The 22,724-nt window shown below is 31.3% G+C and overlaps 1 protein-coding gene across 3 annotated transcripts in view; it reads left to right on the top strand.

Annotated features, from left to right (window-relative positions):
* The window catches only part of Nachralpha4 (nicotinic acetylcholine receptor alpha4), a 145,639-nt gene that overhangs the window by 49,156 nt on the left and 73,759 nt on the right, over window positions 1-22,724 (top strand). For 2 of the 3 annotated variants that reach the window (XM_070309245.1, XM_070309247.1), the window contains exon 4: window positions 15,344-15,453. In XM_070309245.1, the coding sequence (XP_070165346.1) occupies window positions 15,344-15,453 (110 nt within the window). Of the gene's footprint in view, window positions 1-13,657; window positions 13,702-15,343; window positions 15,454-22,724 lie in introns of all 3 variants that reach the window. The other variant, XM_070309246.1, reaches the window with a different exon arrangement.

The following is a 22,724-nucleotide window of genomic DNA, read 5'->3' as shown; positions in this document are numbered from 1 at the left end:
TACTTGAACGTAATAACTACAAATTACTCGTGTTACGCTTTGCTATATCTACCGGTGCATCTGCGTGACGCATTATAAGATTTTACTGGGTAAGATAAGATGGAATAAAAGAAATCAATAACGGATAATGTAATCAAATGATTTAATTAAGAAATCGATTAACGTAGCGATTATGGCATGTTTTTTTGACGAAACGACTTCTCGAGAAACATCGTCATTAATCTTGGTAATATTAAGATCGTAGCACGGCTTCTAGGAAAGCGTTCGTTGCTTTTGCAAGACGAGTATTTATTTTGATATTACAAAATATTATTAAAATATAAAATACGTAGGTAAACCATGCTAGCAAATTTTCGAGAGCAAGTCTAAGAAAAAAAAAAGTTTATATAAAACAATGATGAGAACTAGTAAATTTAATTATAATTAAAAGATTACATCAGGACGCAATACATATTTTAAAATTCTCCGCGTAACATTTAGATGGATATAAAAAAAGTTGTCTTATTTTTTTCCCTGTTTTAAAATTTCTTTTGAAATTTAATTAAACATATTAATGAATAATTAATTCTTAGGAAAATATATCAAAATATATATTCTGACAATATCCCTTTTCTCAATTACTACAAAATTCATCCAGGACCTTTTGGAACAAAACACGGCTTTGACGCTTTTTATAACGTATAAAATCGCGAAATACAATAGATCATATGTCGAACGCGCTATTCGTCGATTCATATCACGATTCATACCCCGAGCCATACGGTTCGCGGACTGTCGTCTGGTCGAGTTGCAGCTCGTTGCGCGAGTTGCATTTCTGTCTGCACGTGTGTTGTACGTGTATATGGCGAAGCATTCCCGACGCGTCTCGCGGAACGACGCGCCATCCCTCAATGTCGAAACCACCCTCTACTCTCGGGGGCAACCGGTCGCCGGCAACCCCCGGCTGTTGTTAGTGTCGGCGCGCACTCTTGTCTCGTTCAGGACTGTCTCCACATGAGTCAGTCACTCGCGTTATATCGCTTCCCGTTTTTAGTTCCTTAGATAGCAAATCTTGTCACGCGGCATATAATCAAAAATGTTTTTTTTTTTTTTTTATGCATATTTAATATAATGAGAATGAGAATAAGAATTAGCAAAAATATTATTTGGACAGGTATTTAAGTGATATTTTAGATCAGATTCAATTTTCGATTGCGAAGAAAATATTATTTTGAAAACCTGGTACAAATATATACCACAAAAATTATTTAAAATCATTGTTAATAATTTTATTATATTATTATACAAATTACGTTTCAACATCTAGTATCGTATATAAAAGTGATAAATTCGTTGATAGATTTTTAATTAATAAATAAAAAATACATTTATATAAAATATATGTATATATACACCCTGTCGCATTATTGTATACAAATGTATTTATATATAAAGTGAAATAATCTTCTAATATTGATAAGAAATTTGATCAAGTTTAAAATTACGATACTAATTTTGTTAGTTAAAGTCGTTCCTGATCTCGTAGTGCTTTGACATAGACGTATAACGTATAACATGTAGCTAACCGATTTGCTTTTGGTGCAATGTGCTACATATACGACACGCAGTGATAACGAAATCCGGGTTTTGCGACGTGCGCTTTTGTGTAACACACATAAAAAGTAACTTTTTTTTTTTAAACGTCAGAGCTTTCATCGTAAATTTCCCTTTAACATCTCGTAATCCAATGTTATCTCTTTTTGGGATTTTAAACATTTTCTACATAAAAATAAATCCACTTTTTAAAAGATATAAATTAAGAGAGAGAAAGAGAGAGAAGAGATGGAAAGCTTTCGCTCAAATTGTACGCGAATAAGATTGAAAATTCCGAATGATTTATCAATCAAGTTATCGATTAAATCGAATGCTGGATGAATAAGCTCATAATTATGTCAAAAGAAAAACTGTCTACCATTATATATGGAATATACATAAAATATATCGCCAATAAATTATTCGAGTATAATTTATTTAAAAATATATCGGCATATTGCATTCATTTACAGATTTTCCGATTGTCATCTCTGTTTGAAAAAATGGATAGATATAAATAATTTACGAACTGTAGATCTTTTGACTGTAACTTAAGTCGTAATCTTTAAATGCACGCGAAAATATACAGCATCATCGCGGATATTTTTTAGTTTTTTACGGCCGTTTGTTTGTAGAAGCTCGTAATAAAAAGTTTGTTTTCATCTTCACTATTTCCTACCTGCAGTATACTTTTACATTCGCCTCACCGTCTATACAAGAAGATAATATATCGTATGTGATAAATTTGCTAGTGTAGAAGAGAATGTCGCAAGGTTTGAACATAGACAACTTTTATAGCATTTTCATCATACGAGTGTGAGAGAAACGAATGTAATATATAAACGTGATATTTATAAAAGAAGAATATATATAATTTTTATTTATATATTTTTAAAATAAAATATTTACATTTTCTCCGCGATATATTCTCGTATACTATCTCGGAAAAGTAACAATAGCGGGAGATGTAACAATATTGACTGTGCCTCAAGATATGAGATCTTGGCACGTAACATTCCTCCAATATGAAACGCAATTCTTACACGGGAGCGCATATGGCGCGATACTTGCGCGATTTACTCTCCGACGAAATAGCGAAGTATCCGCGAAAGCTTTTCCCGTATGTGCCGAGTTGCACAGTTGAATTTAATTATGCCGCAAAATCGAGCCCGTACATATCGACGAGTCCGCAAGTGAAATTACTTCTCCTTGCTCGAACACGAAAACGAATTAAATTGTGCGGCAAAGTACGTCGCCGGTTAGTCTGCGAACTTGATTAATTGCGCAGGCAGTGAAATTGGTTAAAAAAAAAAAAAAAAAGAAAGAAAGAAAAGACATTGTGAAATGAATAATACGTAAATATACTATATGATATGTTCTCGACGAAACAACAAAATATGAAAACTAAACAATTCCTTAATGGAAAAATTATTTGTTGCAAATTGTGCCCGAGTATCGATCTTAATGTGTTAAAATTACGGCGTAATTTTGAAATATAATATTTTCATGTCGGCATTTTCACGAATAATTAAACAACATAGAATATATAATTAATTGTTTGCTTAAACTCTGATAAAATTGAATAAAAATCTTTATCTTAGTCACGTTTTACTTTATGGTAAATGGACGTATATTTGAAGAAATAATTAACCAATACAAAAAATTATATATATTAAATATAATATATTGCCGCGTTTATGTGTGTGAAAGAAAAAGAGAGAGACAGACATTGTTAATTTTTAAACAGTTTTGTTCTTTGCTACTTCTTTAATTACGTTTCAATAATAATGCATACTTGACTTTAAATTATTATTTTATCTATTTCCCCTCCTGTGTTTCGTGAATTTAATTTTTTGAAAAGAGAATTATATATTTGCCTTTCTCTTCCTAACATTTACAATTGAAAGATAGAAAGTGAGATTTCAGGACAAAGATTTACAGAGGTACGTTCTTCCGAGCGAATCGAACGAATCGGTAGTCAATACATCGAGAATAAATTGATAGCAACGGCACCTGCCCTGTCGACGACCCCGTTATCTGCAAACACCTTGTTCACACTCTTGCTCTGACTCCCACTTTTTTTTATCTTGACACTTGCGTATCACTTATATGCTTATCAGACATCACTTGTCATCTATTCTTATCTATCCTTCGATTCTCCCTTGTTATTTTCCATCTTTCTTTTTCAGAAGTCTTGTATTTTTTTTCTATTATCTTTAACGAGTTCTAATTTTCCGCTTCCTATTTCCATTTTCTTGTTTGCAGCCAGATTTAAAATTTAATTAAAATTTTTTTGTTTTTTTAATCTTTGCTTACCTTTTGTTCTTGTTAATATCTTCTAATTTATTAGAACGACGTTTATCCTCCTTTATTATTTTAAATCCATCTTAAACTTTTCTTTTACGCTATTTTCTAGTCTTTATGCTTCTTTATTATTTCACTTCTAGTAGTCTTTGTTTATTATATCTTCTTTTGCCACCTCAATTTTCTTTCTTCTTTTCTTCATTCACCGCTCGTAGCATCATCAGGTCTCCTTTTTCTCTCTCCGTGTCTCTTTTTCCGCTCCATTATTTTCTCGCTCTCATCTGCATTGTCTTTTCTTTTCTCCTTTTCGTTTTTTGAACTTTGAGCTCACTTGCTCTCATCAATCTGGCATTTAATTTGTCTTAAATAAAATTAGCATGCTGATAATTCGCTCCTGGTCTGATAATCCTTTATATTTTTTTATTTTTCAATCCTACGTTGTTATCTAAATAAATGGGGGGTTTCCACGCGAAAACAACAAAGACTTGCTTTTCGTCTCTCTGTTACGACAAGAAGCTCGCGGGGTTTGCCGAAAATATACGACGTTTACAATGCGAGCGATATACACACCGACCGATTACGATAAATCAAATCTTTCAAACGGTTACAAGATTTCCGTGTCAAGTAAATTTTTCTGCACGGGATAAAAACCGTCTCGCAAATTTTTTCTCCATGCATATACGATTCTGTTACCTTTTACAACGTACTTTGTTCATTTTCTATTGTACGATTTAAATATTCGCGGAAAGAATATTTTAATCACGAGTAAAATAAATTTCTTTTTTCTCATTTGGATGAATTATCGGATCATATAATTCGGTACAGCTATTCTGACGATAGCGTCGTGTAAGCTTACGAATAGCTTGCAATTTTCAGTACAGGAGTTTCTCAAACATCAAACAAGAAATGTCGTAGTTTATTTCTGTATTTTTCGCATTCGCGAGCAAAGAGTTCGTCCCGCACCATCCGATCACCGTTTCAGCGTGTGTCAAATTATCGTTACCCTCTGCGATGTCGACTTTTACGACAGTACATTTGCTTCCATTTTCGGCGCAGAAAATCAACTTTTAGCACATCGTCAGTTGAAGTGCTAAATAAAACAGCGCTCGTCGAATCGCAGATGGGAGAACTAATCTATGGTTGGCCGCGTTCTCTTTATTTAAATTTAGTTACAAGTTCCTTCGAAATGCGTAATAACAATATAATTTTTTCTATATCTTTTGAGCCATTAGTTAGAGAGCTAGGGAAGTTTCGAAAAACTAAAAGGGAAGCAAGATTTTTTACTTTGCGGTGACACGATCGATTTCTTTGCGAAAACATCGCAAATTATTAGCAAGGTGCCAATTTGCCTGTGTCAAACCAAACCCCATCAGACCCGTTTCTGCTTTAATCAAGGCGAACGTAATCGTCGAGAACGCCTATCAGGATTGTTTCTTAACTTCTCGAGCGTAAACTTTACTATCTCATCGATTCGCGTTCTTCTCTCGAGAACGGCGATTCAATTCGCGGACATTAATCGCCGCTCGAAATTCTCGACGGAGCTTCTTTCTCGAAACGAAGGATTGGTTTCAATCCCGGATGGAAACTTTTCAAGCGAATGCATTTTTCCGGTCCACGAATACTGGTATGAGAAGAGGGGGAGAAGCTGCATCGTCGCAGAGGGAGAAGCTGCATCGAGAGAGGTGCTATCGACTCCGCTCCCGAAAACAACTCCGATATTCCGCTGCAATCCCTCCCCCTTTCTATTCTGCATCCCTTTCCTACCATCCCGTCGCGAAGCATAACGAAAAACACATAAATTTAAACTTCATTTACGTTCGCCGCCGCCGACACAAAAATGCAGCTCGTGCATAAGCATTTTGTTCGTCGTCGAGCTTGAATTTATTTTCTCTGTTTGCACCGATGCATAATTACCACTAAAATATTTCCCGAATTTATACAACTTTTTGTGGAAGCAGGCGAGAAAACGAAAACAAGTTGTTAATATTGGGAGATATTTATAAAATACATATGTATAATAATCTATAAATATTTTTTTATAATTACAAAAAAATAGATCTTCAAATTTTCTTTCGATTAATGTTCTAATTTAAATCTTTAAATATATATTTATCGTTTTATATTTTAATTAAGTTTAACTTGCAAATTTGATTAGAAATTTTATTTGATCGTTTGAAAATCCTGTTTGATGTCAATTTGTCAAAGATACAAATACGCTCTCATCCCGATTAAATTCAAAGATTCAACTAAGCGTATAGGAATTGATACGGTTCTGTATTTTAGCTTTCAAGTTAATCAATTGAAGTTGACATAAACAATCGTTCTATTCTACTACTGAATTATCCGCTTTACCGTCACTAATCGCTCTCACGAACAATTCTCTAAAAACTTGAAGCTCTCTTTAGACCTCTCACTATATCTCGATCGAATTCTGTCTAGAAGAAATTCCCATCGGATCCCGCACCATCTGCAGACTCTCGTTGCGATAATTGGGCGTTAATTAATGGCCGCAGGGCAATCGAATTTTCACCAAGTTTCATCTCTCGCAAGAGGAAATTCACGAGCTTCTCTTAAATGATATTATTCCCGTCGTGTTCCGTGAAAAAAAAAATCGAATCGTATGTCGATTGGATTCATTGTTCGGCGGCAATGTTCCTCCGTCAAAATATTTGTATCTATTTTATAAAAACGAAGAATTAAATAGACATTTTACACGCGTATATAAACGGGATAACTTTTAATAATCTTGATATAAAAATTTATTGTATAATACGTTTTATGTCGCACGAGTCTGCATTAACTTTAAGAAACTTGATTATATAAATGATAAATATATATAAATTTTTAGTCTGTAGTGATATTTTTTTAGTTTCATTATTTTTTCATATAATTTGATCTTTTAAGAAATTAATTGTAAACGTATTAAATAATAGATAAATAAATTATAATATAATTTATAATCATATTTCAAAGTACAACGTCACATTAATCTTTTCTTCCGCGATTTTTATGTTTCTCGTGACGTGAATAGCAATTTTGGCCGTGAAATTTTAAACAGAGTATTTAGCTTCGGAAGTGTCCAACGCAGCCTGCCGAGTTTCGCCTATTTTCTCGCTCGAGAAATACTAATGTTTGTACACGCGGCTACCGTAAAATTAGCTACTATTTTTTGCATGACTCTTTCTAAACGCTTAATTTACGGCTGGTTTAGAGCAGTGCAGAGACATAATAGTGAAACGCGCAAGGATTTAGTTTAAGCGTTAATACGCGAACACATTGTCCATGATATCAGATTTTTCAGTTAGAATTAAATTGATTTAAGTTCTGAAAATTTTGCTTAACTTAAATTCTGAATTTTGCTTAACTTAAGTTCTGAAAAAGTGGAATCAAGTAAAATTTTAAGTAAACAATTTAATGTTTCTTGCTATTGATTTATTATTTTATTAATATTGTATTTATATTTGGAGAGGAAGATTAATATTTTATTATATTTATTATTATCATCATTTATTAATGTAAAATTAATAAGGGGAATATATTACAATTGCATTCTAAATTTTTCAGTAATCTCAACACACACACACACACAAAATAGTGTTTTTACATACTAAAAATTGCATAAAAAATTTGTTATAATTTTATCATATAAGCTATTAATAAGTAAAAGAAATAGAAAATAATATATGTGGTAAGAAGCTTTATACGAACATTAATCTCCTAAGAGACTTTCGAATTACATATCTACGTGTATGTAAAAACGTATTTGTATATATTCGCATGTATTCACTGTGAAGATTTCGAAACAGATCTCTCTTTCCTTTCTTGTTATCGAGAAAGGACTATATCGGTAAAGCCGTGCTCATCCTTTCGCTGTCCTCTTGTCCTCTCGATCTGCGAGCTATCTTCTCTCAAAGGCTACTCACCTCTCTCGAACGAAATATCTATAAAATCCCGCGCAATCCCAATGCACAATTTTCTACTTCGATATTTTTCGGCATACAGAATATATAATATTTTCTCCGGTTGCTCCTCGCAAGTACTGGAATATCCCCATGTACGACTGTGTGCGTATATACGTGCGAGCGTGTCCAAGCGCAATCGAACAAGTGGAAAAAGGAAGTGGAGGAAGGAAGGAATGAGTGAGGGAAAATTGTAGACTCAATGGGGTCGATGATCCTTGCTCGGCAAAATGAATGCCGTCAGCTTTTTCATATGATCGATACTTTTTGTCAACTGAATAATTCAGAAAGGCTTAAGCCTTTGTTTTAAAACGATTCGTGTAATTTGCGACGGAAATTCAATTTTTAAATTTATTATATTACAATGATAGAAACTTTTTAATTATCGAAAATAAAAAAAGATTTAAAAAGATATCATGATATATTCCTCCGCGTTTTATGTCGTGACAGAGCGATAAAGAATATTATCATGAAGTTTCCGCTCGCTATTTAATTAATAAAATGCGTGTAAACGTTACTCAATCGATCGTACAGGCATAAATGCTTAACGGGTGTAACACGATATGTGCAAAATATAAATATTTACTTAACGAAACCAGATGCTGGTCCATAAATCAATGTACTTCATAATCTATACGGGCCCTCCAAATGAACAAGCTGTATAACGAGGCATTGCACCGTACCATGCATTAAATATATTAATGGCGGTATTAACACAAGGATAAGAATAATTTATTACAATGTATTGCGAATATCAAACTGGAACGTGTGCCAAATTTTTGGCAGTAAAGACGCATGGCATAAAACGCGATAGACATAAATGTGAAATATATGAAAACCTTTTATTAGGACATTATTATTATAATAATTTGATAAATTATTAATTTTTAGTTCCTTGTTAGAGCTATTTTATATTTGTTTTCTTTTTAAGATCGCCTTCATTATGCCATTGAATTTTCTTCGAATTATATAACAAGACATTGTCAAGTTCCTCAAATAGTAGACGAATTATCAATATTTTTATAATTATATATACGTATATAATTATATATATGTATTTTATATATGTATATAATATCAATTAACGTTTCTATGAAATACTTATTTATTACTTAATTGTTTATCATTGTTAATTAATTTTATTATGGAAGCCATGTTTAAAATTATACGCTTGTGCGATCAAATATTTTAACCAACGAGTTTTCGCGAGATTTCAAAATCTGCGGCATTGATGATTGAGTACTGGAAGTCTATCGAAATAATTGATCCATCTATAGGTGAGCACTTAATTACTAGGTATAGTGCCTGTGAACTATGGTTTATATTAGCGATGGCACAACGGCACGAAGCCGTGGATGTATACGCACGCATAATATGAAACCGTATGCAGCGTTGAGTGTTTAGCTAACCCAGATGAATGTTTCGCGTAATTAGGATGGCTTGTATATGTGCCTTAATATGTCGTGACTAATAGACATATAAATAGCCGCAACCTCAGCTAATTTCTCCCACAATGCTCTACGCGAAGCAAAGAATGAATTTCGTATTATGACAAAATTCCTTATATCAAAATTATTATAAACTAACTATTTCAAAGACGAGAATTTTTATATCTAATTCTTTTTATACTAAAAATTTGACCTGCTATTTGCATTAAAATAGAATTTCTTATAATATTTTTAACATCTTTGCGGGATAAATACAAATTTCGTTTAAAACCAAACACACGTTCTCTAAGCCAGTCCAGCATGTTTAGCAGAACCGTCCATGTAGAAAAACACACGTGATTCGTACACAAACTATATGATGTTTTGTACGATGTTTTTGTATCAGAGAATTTGAAACAATTTGAGACATTGTCGAATAGAAATTCTTTTTTCTTTGCGAAATATTTTTGACAAAAGTTATATGAAAAATATCAATTTATTGTGTATACATATATAAAAATTGTCTCCTCACGAAATAACACGAGAAATCTTTTTTTATTTTCTGAAAAAAATATTTATTGAATCTCATTTCTTGAATATTATTAAATTTTACTGAAAATATTTTAAATGTAAAATTTTTCGATTTCTTTTATTTTATTTATGTCTATAAATTTAAATTTTCTATAAGTTTTAATTAATTTTTATATTATTTATAATTAATATTTATAATAAGACATTAAATTATATAGACAGATGATTAAGCCGATCAATTATGTATCGAAAATAATATGCTCTATCTTACGAGTTTTGTGTGTGCACTCTTGCATGCGCAATAAAAAATCGGAGAAAAATCGATTTTATATATTCTAGAGTAAATATTGTCTTTGAAAATAATGTGGATCTATATAACACATTATTTCATTAAATAACATTCTACAATATTCGTATATATTTTATTCTTAATTAGAATTATTTTTTATAAACTTTTTACTATATATAATATATATATATATATATATATATATATATATATATATATATATATATTACTATAAAAATAAATATAATAAATCCATACATGTATGGGTGTTACAAGAAATTTATATGAATAAATAATAATATTTTTTATTGCTACAATTGTTCTCTCTGTTATTATTGTAAATTTTCATCAAATTTTTATATATTTATGATATTAAGAAAAAGTTTAACTTTGATTTTTCTTTAATATTTCTTGCCTTATATATATATATATATATATATATATATATATATATATATAATTTGTATAAAATTTTTGCGATTCACATTATACCGAAATTATATAAAAATGATAATTTATGATTCACCGGCACATGATACGCAACAGCGGAATTGTAGCATAGAATGTTTTGATCTGTTAAATACAAATATATTGAAATTATATAGCAGTGTCCAAAATATAATAGATATTTCAAAAAATAATTTTTGCGCGCAATTAAATTTTTCAGTCACATCTTTTAAATATTTAACGTAGAAAATGTTGGAAAAATATTATTTTTACATAGAAACTTTAGAGTAATATAATAAATAAAATTATAATTCTTGTATAAATAAATTAAATAATTAATAATCTGAAATAAAGTTGTGAAATATTTTATATGTATTGCTACAAAAAAAAATATTAATTATCACAAAACATTTCGTAATAAATACTTTAAGCGTTTAAAAATAAAAAGGATATTTTATATGCATTATGTTATACACGAGTTGATGTAAAACTACCACGAGCTGAACGAGCAATTAATTTCACAAATAGAAAATTAAATAATTTATTAATTTTGCTCACCTCACGGTTGCTCCGCCGTTACCCGATGCCTCTTTGGGCCTCTTCCTTCTCTCTTGTCATTTTCGGTTTCTTCTTCATGGTATTCACATAATATTCACTCGCGAAAAGATGATTAATTGCAATTCGCGCGTACTAATCAATATAATTCAATGATCCCACGGCATTTTATACGGCACTCTCGATATTAACTATATGATGCGGTACTACGATTCGCTCGGCGTTTGAAAATCACTCGCTACGATTGCGACATTTGTTGCTAAAAAAAAAATACGAGTTATTAATTATCCTTCTCACTTTAAAGAAATAAATCGCACAAAATGCTGTTTCGATAAATAGCCGTCGCTTACGAGTTACGCTTATGAGTCATGAAACGTTAATTACAAAAAATGATTTGGTTTGACGTCTTCTAGTACTTGTCGCAATAGTATTTCGCAAGGTAATACGATGCAGGAATAGCTATTACCTTCCCAAGTATCGCGCGAACAATAATATTGACAAGGTTATTAACCGCGTTCATACGTCACAAAGCAAGAGCGCCGGAATTTTTGTTACACGATCGACAATGATCGAAATAATATACGAATATTTTTATTAATCAAACGCGTTTTAACGGCGCTTGATTTTGAATCGATTTGTTCTATATCTACTGATTTTCATTAATGATCGAAAATTCAACGATTTTTGAAATACCCGTTTTAACAAAAATCATCGATGTACGTTGAATATTTATTAAACAATTGATGAATATTAAAATATATAATTAGATACAATTGTGCCTTTTAAATGCGTCAATAATGCCGATCAATTTCGAAATCAATACGTTCCACATTTGGATGTTCTGTGAATTAAATTTAGCAATTAATACTAGCGCGATTAACAATTAAACTACGCGAGGGAAATTAATTAAGATGCTATGAAATTCGAAAATACAATTAAAATTTATCTCGCGAAATCATTTATTTTTAGTTTAAAGAAATAAATTACGCGTGATGCCTGTTTTGATAAATAGTTAGCGTTTGTGAATAACGCGTACAAAATAAATGTTAATAGCAAGAAACGATCGCGTTTGACGTCTTCTAATACTTGTTACAATGATAGTAATACGACATGTCAACAAAACGACTCGATAACATTCCACGTTTTCTACCTTCTCCTTTATCCCCTCTCGAGTCTCGTCGTGCGAATGGCAAGGTCGCCGACTATAAACATTAATGTACTATTGTCTGCCTTGGCATTCGCGTGACGAGACTCGAGTGAAGGAGGTGGAAGAGCAAGATTGTAACGCGAATCGTTCTCTTGATCGTATTATTTCGTGAATTATCATCGCGACACATACTAAAAGATGTTAAACAAGATCGTTCGATGTAATTATATCAATGAGCGATTAATTATTACCATAAATTCGATCCACGAGTAACGACTATTTATCGAAACAAAAATTTTGGGCGAGACTTATTCTAAATAATATAGCAGATAGATTTTTATTTTATATTTTTCTATGATTTATTGCATCTTAATTAACTCGAATTGCACTATTTTAATTATGTGCGATCCGTAAAAACTTTCCAAGTACGAACAGTATTGATTTCGAAATCGAGCGCTGTTAAAAAAGTACAGACGTATTTAATGACATATTTAATGACAGATTTTAATATACTTTTATTTCATAAATCGGGGTTTTGGCGTTTATATTATATATTAATAATTTGTTAAAACGCGTGTTTTATATAATTTATTCCATCAAAATCTATAATGTGTGTCGGCAAAAAACGATGGCGTACCTTCGGATATTACATTCTACGGATATTTATCTTTGATTCTAACTTTTATTTGTTGGCAACAAATGTCGCAACTGAATCATCGTGGCGAGTGAATTTTCAACATCGAATAGACTGTAGCCGCGTACGATAAACATGAAAAGTGTCGCGTAAAATGCCATGCGATCATCGAATCTTGTTGATTAATGCACGTAATTGTAATTAATCGTGTTTTCGTAAATGAATATTGTGTGAGTGCCACGAAAAAGCAACCGAGAATGATAAGAGAAGAGGAGGCTCGGAGAGACATCGGGCAACAGCGGAGCAACCTTGATGTAAGCACGGCTTAATACGTTATTTAATTTTTTGTATATTATTTGTAAAATTAATTGCTCGTTGTCCTCTGCGATTATTATTGATTTTACATCATTTCGTGTAATGTAATGGAAATAAAATATTGTTAAACTTTTGTTTTTAAATATTAAAAAATGATATTAAGGTATTTATTATAAAATATATTATCATAATTAATACTTGCATATGTATAGAGAGAAATATATATAAAATATTCCAACATTTTACTTTAGATTTATAATAATTGAAATTATTTATATAAAAATTAAATCTTTACTTATATTATATTTTATAAAAGTTTCTGTCTATATATAAATAATTATTTTTGACATTTTTTAATGAAATCTGTTTCTCGTGAATAAAATATTTAATGTGCGCAAATAAAATTATTTTTAAAAATATTTATTCTAAAATATTTTGGACACTGCTTTATAATTTGGATATATTTGTATTTTACAGAATCAACATTATATACCACAACTCTGCTGTTGCGCTTCGTGCCGGTGAGTTATATAAATTATTTTTTTATTTTTTATATAATCTCTTTTTAGAAATTAACAACAAAATCTCTAATTGTAAAGACATTAAAGCCTCTTTGTGACGATCAACATTTGTTATATTATAAAGAAATTGATTTTGTTTTTAAAATAATTGTATAATGTTTATTAAAAATACAACGATAAATATTTTTGTATATGAAATTAATAGTGAAAGAAAGGGATGAGAAAATGATTAGATGTGTAAGTATATATTTAACTAATATTGAGTAAATTCCTTTGCTTTTTTCTTTCAAAATTCATTGCTTTTCTTGAAAGGGCAATGTTGATCTGATTTTCTGGGATTTGCGTTCATTATATGTTATTTTGTTTATGACATACATAGATGTTTCTTTTATGCAGGAACAAATTTATGTCTTAATAGAAATAAAGAAAAAAGCAAGATAGAGGAGTGTTTCTTTTTCTCATTTTTCTTCTTTATATTCGGATATGTAATCAATTATTAATTTTAAACTTTATATCTGCGACAACATCAATTGTAATTTATAATGAAAAAGGCTCTCTCTTACTAGATATTTAACATTTTACATTTATTAAAATCTTTATACATCCAAAGAATATAGGAAAAATGTCAGAGCAGCTTGTTCAAGTATTTGGTAGCTATACAGAATAAATTCTTTGTCGAATCGCAGACAAAGAGAGTTTTTTTAAGAAAAGTGTCGGCGGGAAATATTTGCTAGGAAAAGTGCGCGACGCTCTACTGTCTCTCAGGTTTTTAGTTTGCGACGGTAACTGTCGGCGAACGCGACTTTTACCGTCTCATAGAACAACAGAAATCATAAGAAATTACGTCTGGGCTTTGGGGTAACAACTGGCTGGAAAATTAGGAAAAACAACACGAAATGTAGAAGTTATTGAAATTATATTATACTGTGCATAGTAATCGTATAGTTCACCGCGTATTAATATCTTAATCAAATAAAACAATTTTTAAATGCGAAATTGATTAATGAATATATAAACACTTTTTCAATATAATATTTTTATTACAAAAAATTTTTAAATTATATACAAAAATATTATATAGAAAAATATGTAATTATATAATACAATATATGGGAAGTGTTCAATCAATTATTGCATCAATACTCGATAAATATCTTTTGATTAATTAAAAGTTGTTTATCTTCGACGAAAAAAAGTTTTGGTGGAAATTATCATTTATTATGACTTCGATTTTCAACGTCACATATTTCTGTAACCAACTTGTAAATAAAATAATATTTTATTTAAATATTTGAAATTAAATGAAAAATTTTATTTATTTGTTTATCTAGGAAACTTTATTCGCAATAGATTCATTATTTTTTATTATTAATTATACAAGAATTATTGTTGCCAATTAATCAAGAAACTTTCTTAATCAATATTTGTTGTCAAATATTAATATTGAACATGACAGTTGCGAGAAAAACATCGCACATTATAATTTTTATAAATGAATGTACCGTTTTACTTATATAATACAATATATCTGTCGCTTTACACAATAAAAAATATATAATAATTATAATAAAAATCTGATGCAAAATAACACGCAGAAGCGTGTCAATAATATGTTTATATTTGTTGTATTGGCTGTTTCAAGTCATGGTACGACTACAAATTGCGATGGGAGCCGAAGGAGTATGGAGGAGTTCACATGTTGCACGTGCCGTCTGATCACATATGGCGGCCCGACATAGTGCTCTACAACAAGTGAGTTTATCAGCTGCGCCTTGTTTCGAATTTTGATTATTATGGATACACATTGATCTGATATATACATATTGTAGCGGCACAGCATGTTGCCGAGAGAGAAAGAGAGAGAGGCATACCGGGTGTCGAGCGAGCACACGTTTAACATGATGGTTTTGCGTGCCAATGCGCCGATGCAAATTGCAATCAGCATCAGAAATATTGCGCACGTGTTTCTTTTTTCATCGCGCACGATATGATATATCCCCCGGTATTGACACACGATGATTTTAATTTAGTTTTCCGTAGCGTTACGTTTGTGCTTTATCTCACATTCAGGATAAACTGAAATAATTACGATTCACAGCCACTTGTAATCATTAATATTTTTGATCGATTTATTTTTCTTTTTCTTGGATCAGCTTGAAATTACAATTGATTTTCCATAGCACGTACATATCTCTCTATTTTTGAATTTTTGCAAATTAACATATTATTTTACTATTAAATAATCTAAGTTAATTGACTTTGATCGGGGAATAACTCTCAATATTTTACAATTCATGTGTGTGATATATAACCGTTTGCGATGAATAATGAAACTAATGGCAAACGAGTGTCCACTCGACCTCGACAAGAGAAGTACCATCGTCGTGCATATTGCATTTCAAAGTAGGACGATATATTCGCGATGTGAACGGTACATCTTGCACTGCTGCATCGTTTCAAAAGTTACGGAAAAATGTGAAACAGTTTGATCGGCAATTTTGAGGAAGCTCGTGAATCTTAAAATTCGAGGCGATTCTTTGAATTAAACTTTTTCATCGAATAATTAATGTTGCAACAACAGCTTTACACGCGTGCTGTATCTCTATCTCTGTATCAATCACGCAAGAATGCTGACATTTTAGAGAAAAATTTTAGCATTAAAATATAATGTATGTACATGTAAAGATATTCCGATAGAAATTTTTAAATAAAGTTAAATATATTTTGAAAAGTATATGAAGTAGAAACATGATAACATTTATAGAATGCCATAACCGTTTTCAAAATATTCGCCATAAATAAATGAAAAATATATAAATAAAATGCAAACGGTACGCTAAAATGTTATATTCCAGCAGTTGCGTCAATAATCTTATATTTCCCGTATATATTATACGTGCAAAATATTTTTGTGACGTTGTTATAAATATTTTCATACATATGCAATAAATACGAGGGCGAAACGATAAAAATTCGCTAAAAAATAATATAATAATCTGACGAACAATACATGAAAAGGTTTTTATATCTTGAAGATTTTGACACGTTCACGTGCTTCCTCCGATCCTTTGCCGACTATCGACAAGAGAGTGGCCGTTGAATAAAACATGCACCGAACGTTCTGCTAGTATATACGCGCTATAATATGTTATTTATTGCGCGATAAATCACAAAAATATTTTTATATCGCGCGATAATTGAGACGCTTCCGGCGTTTTCACGAGCGGAACGTTTGGCACGCGGTATTAGCCTCAGACCTGCAAAGGTCTTTTAGAGCCGCAAAGTACCGTACTATCGCTTGTAATTATGGTATATCCCGGTTCTTGACATCCTTTCCCCACATTATCTACACATATTTGCGTAACTTTTGCCGCGCTCGCTGTCTAACGAGCGAGAGCCAACTTTACGCGAGCTTTTTCGCCAATTTGCCAGGGAATTTGTAATTGGACGTATATTATATATTATTTCGCGCTTAAAAATTTAAATTCATACAAAGCTTTGTTATAAATAAACGAAGATCTATATTTATTCACAGCTATATATTATAATATTATTTGTGAAAAGTAATATTAAAGTTTTTATTATTATATAATATTTCTGCAAGATATTTGATTGTCGATAAATTATCAAACAATCACGTTGTTCGATTATAAATTACAAATCCTACGTTGGCTCACGCTTGCGTGAGGCATGCGAGCGATGTAGTCATCCCATAGATTATTATTCATATCGCATGAAACATGGGCGCTGCGGCGAAACGTTGGCGCGAAAGAGCCCCGATAAACCTGGGCATTATATGATCTCAGGGAATCGCGACGAAATGGCTGTGCGAGTCTGAACAGCCTTGATACCCATCGATGAAACATTTATCACCGTATGCGAACGTATTGAGAATACGATAGATTGAGAAAATGCGCGAACATAGCGAACAGCAATGTCCGATCACCTTTTCGATTCCGAAGAAATATGTTACATGAAAATTTTTATTTTTTTGTCAAAGCCTATGATGATAAAGATGCGGACGATTTATTCGGATTAATATGTCGTATCAAGATTATTTAATTGATCGAGAAATTTATGTGACGAGATTTTGCAAAATTCAGGAATGGTTATAAGTTTGCCGCGAAGAATTCATATTCGCACATAAAAATTCATTGCTTGTAACCTACTTTACTTTACTTACGTATTTTTGCGCGACGTGTCCTATATTTTCTTCCTACTCATTTTTCCTTGAAGAATGTAATGAATTATAGTGACATGATAATATAAAACGGTTACAATAATAATCTACATTTCTCAAATTATAAGAATATCTATATTTTATATAGCCAGTCAGTTTTATTAGATCGTACATATTTTTATTAATTTGCTGATTAAGATTTTAAAAAATTGAGATATATGAACAGGCTCTAATTTCGATCAAAAACGGGATGATAATGACGATTGCAATTTTAATACTAATTGAAAATTAAACTATTGTGGCGATATACAATATTTAACGAGATGTAACGAAATAGAAAACCAATAAATATATAGTTAGCTTTCCATAAAGCAATATTTAATCAACAAGTATATCTGCGAGTATATCTGCTTCTAAAATAGATAACATTTCTTCCCATTTTTTCAGCTATTATAGCAAAAAAAAAAAAAAAAAAAAAAAAAACTGTAACCTGATAAACTTTTTTTACGCCGAGAGAATACTGTAATTGATTAAATAATTCACTTACATTCCATATAGATTGTAAAGCATTAATAATTCGCGCAATAGTTCGCATTTCTCTGCATTTGAAACAAATACATTACTAATATCGAATTTACATATCATATATATATATATATATATATATATATATACCCTCCGTTCAACCCAATACAATAACTTTGATTTCATTTGAAAGATAATTTAATTCTCTACAACTTTTGTTTCGGTATTTTTGATATTTGTAAAAATATAAAAAATAATTATGATTTCAGAGGTTTTTGGGCGCTAATTTTTTAAGGAAGCATTTTTCGACCTATGTTTATAAGAAACTTTTTGTTTGGAATTAAATTATCTTTCAAATAAGGTCAAAATGATCGTAGTTTGCTCCATAGGTTTTGAAATGAAGCAGTTAATAGCCAATTTCACATGTACCGAAAAGTGTTTCTTGGTCTTTTTACGGTTACTCCAAAACCAGTGGAAGGAACTACATGAACTTTGATCTCATTTGAAAGATAATTTAATTCTCTACAACTTTTGTTTCGGTACTTTTTGTTAAAAGACGCATATTTTTTCTGATATTTGTAAAAATGTAAAAAATAACAGTGATTTCAGGGGTTTTTGGGCGCTAACTTTTTAAGGAAACATTTGTGGACCCATGTATATAGGTCATTTTGTTCGGTATTAAATTATCTTTCAAATGAGATCAAAATAGTTGTAGTTTGCTCCATAGGTTTTGAAATGAAGCAGTTAATAGCCAATTTCAAATGTACCGAAGAGTATTTTTTCGACTATTGACGGTTCGAAAATATTTGGGTCAGTAATGAATTAAAAGATAAAATACTTTTTTTTTCTCAGTAAAACATATCGATAAAAGACATTCTCCAACCATCAATAATAATCCAAGAATATATTCCTTTCTCAAAAGTTTTCTCATGAATTCCATTAGTTCGCCTGTTTTTTTTTGTCGTGACATTTTTGCGTCTTTGGGAGTTCGATAAGATAAACGATAAAAAATAGAAAAAAAAACAAACAGAAAATGACGAATAAAAAGCAGCTTAGTAGAAATTATAATTTATGTAACTCGTTAAACATTTATTCCTAGATACAATTTTAATTATTCATCTAATATAAATAATTATATTAACAAATGTTCGAATAAAATACGAAATCAATTTTAAACAATGAATAACGTGTGCGCGTGTAATAAATATTTTAATGCAGTCATCATGATTAATATAAATATAATAGCAAAAATTACAACGTACAATGTACAAGTTGTGAAGTAACTTGACGTTTATATGAAAGCGGCCTCTAATTTTTACGCAAACCATTATTTTTCTCAGTACATGACTCTATTCATATACTTTTTGCTACTTTGAGAAGAAAAAAAGAATATTGCTCGGATTGCTGTGAATTTTCCGCTGAATCTCGCAACAACCGCTCAATTCCGGCCGCGATTTATCGGAGACACTGTCCGGATAGATATCGACTTAAAAAATGAACGAGAGAGAGTGCAACGCGGTTTTATTTATTTATTATATTTTTTTTTTTAATATCGTCACGCTTTCTGGGAACTCTCTAAACGGCGCGATAGTTTACGAGTGAACTGGATACAGTATCAGTGTATATATTTATATCCCCCGGCTGGAGAAATTGAAATTTTTGCACGTTCAAATTTAAACGATGAAACTCGCGCTATCTCTTGTGTCTACGCTCTCGGCGAGAAACGTTTTCGTAAATTGAAATGCGGAGATGCGCGATAAATTGATGACTTGACATAAAACAGTATCGTATAAAAGTATCATGCTTTCGAAAAATTAATTTTCATTCTCTCTGTAAAAGTTTCTCTGCTCCCGTTTTGATAGCATTGCAAAATCCTACAGATACTAGTTACCAGAGTATTTATGAATTTTATAGAGGACGATGTGCATTTTTTTCTTTCTATTTTCATTTACATAAAGTATTATTTGAACACAAAACGGCTTTTCCCAAAAGACTCTTTAGACTCTTTTTTTTTATGTCAAGTTCTCGATTATATATACGAGGGTTGCTATATGAGAATAAAGGATCATCAGTCAAATATGTTTTCTATTTAAGTTAAACGGAATTTATTGAAAAGTTATTTAATTTATTCGTTATTTGATTTTTGCATGATCCCAATACTTCGCAAAAGCTACATTAAACCTCGTCGCGAAATAAAGTTGAGTTTTGCACATATTTGCATACATTGTGAGCTGCGGGCTCTAAAGGTTTTCATTCACCACGTTCAAATATTCTCATTGGGCGTACGATAAACTCTGCCAACAAAGAGCCCCAGCCGAAATACAATACCGTGAATCTTCGTGAAAGCATTATGTGTGCGATTACATCTTCCTAAATTTATATATATTACATTCTATATCTCCGTCCAAACTAAGAATATAATTAACTTTATATATATTATTATGCAGTAACATAATTAACGTTCCATTTGTACGCGTTAAGGTATTTAATATCAAAAAGTTAATTAATATAAAAAAAAATCAATGAAGTAATATTGAAAGTCTTTATGAGATATGTTGCAAAAAAACTTCGATTTTAATTAGAATGACAAAGCATTAATATAGTAATTAAAGATTTGAAATAAGAATGAATTTAAATGTGTCGCAATATAAGAGCTATTGTATATAAAATAAATGACGATTTTTATTTCTTATTATACTTATTGTTAGATGCATTTATATTTCACTTCTTCCGTTCCGCAATAATATCGGGATTTTACGCGCGTAAATTTTCCAATATTTTATTTTTACGAAAAAATCGTAACACGTATACACACACAATACGATCAGGCTCGCGTAAAGAACGAGTTATAAAATCGATTTAGCGAGTGTTTACTCGATTTTAACGGCAAACGTTATAAACGGGATTTTCGTGTCCCTGGTTATCGAGTATGGAACATTATTCTGTAACGTTCATAAAACTTTGCGATTACGCGGAGACATCATTTCAGGCGAAGTGGTAAAAGAAGTGACGCATTATTTCACGCGATATGCAAATTTACATGCGCCATATACGCAAGCGTATTCCATTCAAAAAAATTGCTTTAGAAATAAAGTTAATTGAGGTAAAAATTAATGGAAGAAGTTGAAAACAGCGTAAAATGCGGTCGCTTCGTGCGTTATTTGAAACAGCAATAACACATCGTGTTATAACGCAGATGCCGCGTTACAATGAAATATTAATTACGCCGATTTAATTCGTATACAACAGACATGATTAATTAGAGTCAATGATATGATTGATCGTGTACGAAGAAAACTTTTCGAAAATGCAGTTGATGTAATTCTCCTAAAACTTTTCGCTGTGAAATGTCGACAAATTTATCGGATCGGAAACTCCGTTCCTCACAACTTTTTCAATATTCAGCGAATATAATATCTCAATACCGGATCTCTAATCAATATCCGCCCGGGTGTCTCATTATTTACGGCTCCTCCGTCGCGACGTGATCTCTCACAGCGATCATTCGTTTTCAATTACCGCGTGTTAACCGACACGATCATCAAGTTGCTGAGTTGTCACACTATGCTAGATTAACGGATCATAGTTGTATAATGAGGTAGCGATAAACAACGATTAATATGCTTTACACGATGAATTCACATGCGTCCCTCGTGAATTGCCACGTTGGCAATATGATCATGCGTTTTGCTGCCAGTCGTTGTAACATCATTATATTAGCAAATTCGCATTAATGAAGCATTTCATATGGAATAAATGTCGTGTTTACGTCAGAACATACTCTTGAATAACCATCTCTGGAGTGATTGATATGCTTTCTGTTCAGTAATCGGTAATAAAATTTAATTTTATACACAAAATCAGGGAGATAACAAACTTATTAAAATTTTATATGTACTTATTATTTTTCATCGGGAACAATATATTATTAACAATATAATTATTAACTGTAATTATTATCGTGAATTTTTCGCGATGTTATTGATTTTAAAAATGCATTTAATCTTGTACAATAAATTTTTTAATATTTCTTGATGCCACGTGCAAATGTCAAGGGGAGTTTCTCGATCGCATCGTCGAAATATCACGTTAAGATATACCGTATCTGTAACTATATATTTAAGCAACACTCGCGAGAATCAGACGATGGAGCGTGGTCTTGACAGGAGCATGAATTAGGTGACACGAATCGCCGCCATTGTCAGCATGATCGCACGGGGGTGTCGTAGGTCCGAGATAGCGCTATTACATTCAGAGATCTGTGTGAAAGAGCCGGGCTTGCGAACGTTCCGAGGATCTGTGGCGACGAGATTGACGA

Source organism: Polyergus mexicanus, unplaced genomic scaffold, assembly GCF_030449975.1.
Source record: "Polyergus mexicanus isolate NDT 795.1 unplaced genomic scaffold, iyPolMexi1.0 SCAF_16, whole genome shotgun sequence".
Classification (NCBI taxonomy): Eukaryota; Metazoa; Arthropoda; class Insecta; order Hymenoptera; family Formicidae; genus Polyergus; species Polyergus mexicanus.
The sequence above is the reverse complement of the archived record's forward strand: the minus strand, read 5'-3'. Positions and strand labels throughout refer to the sequence as shown.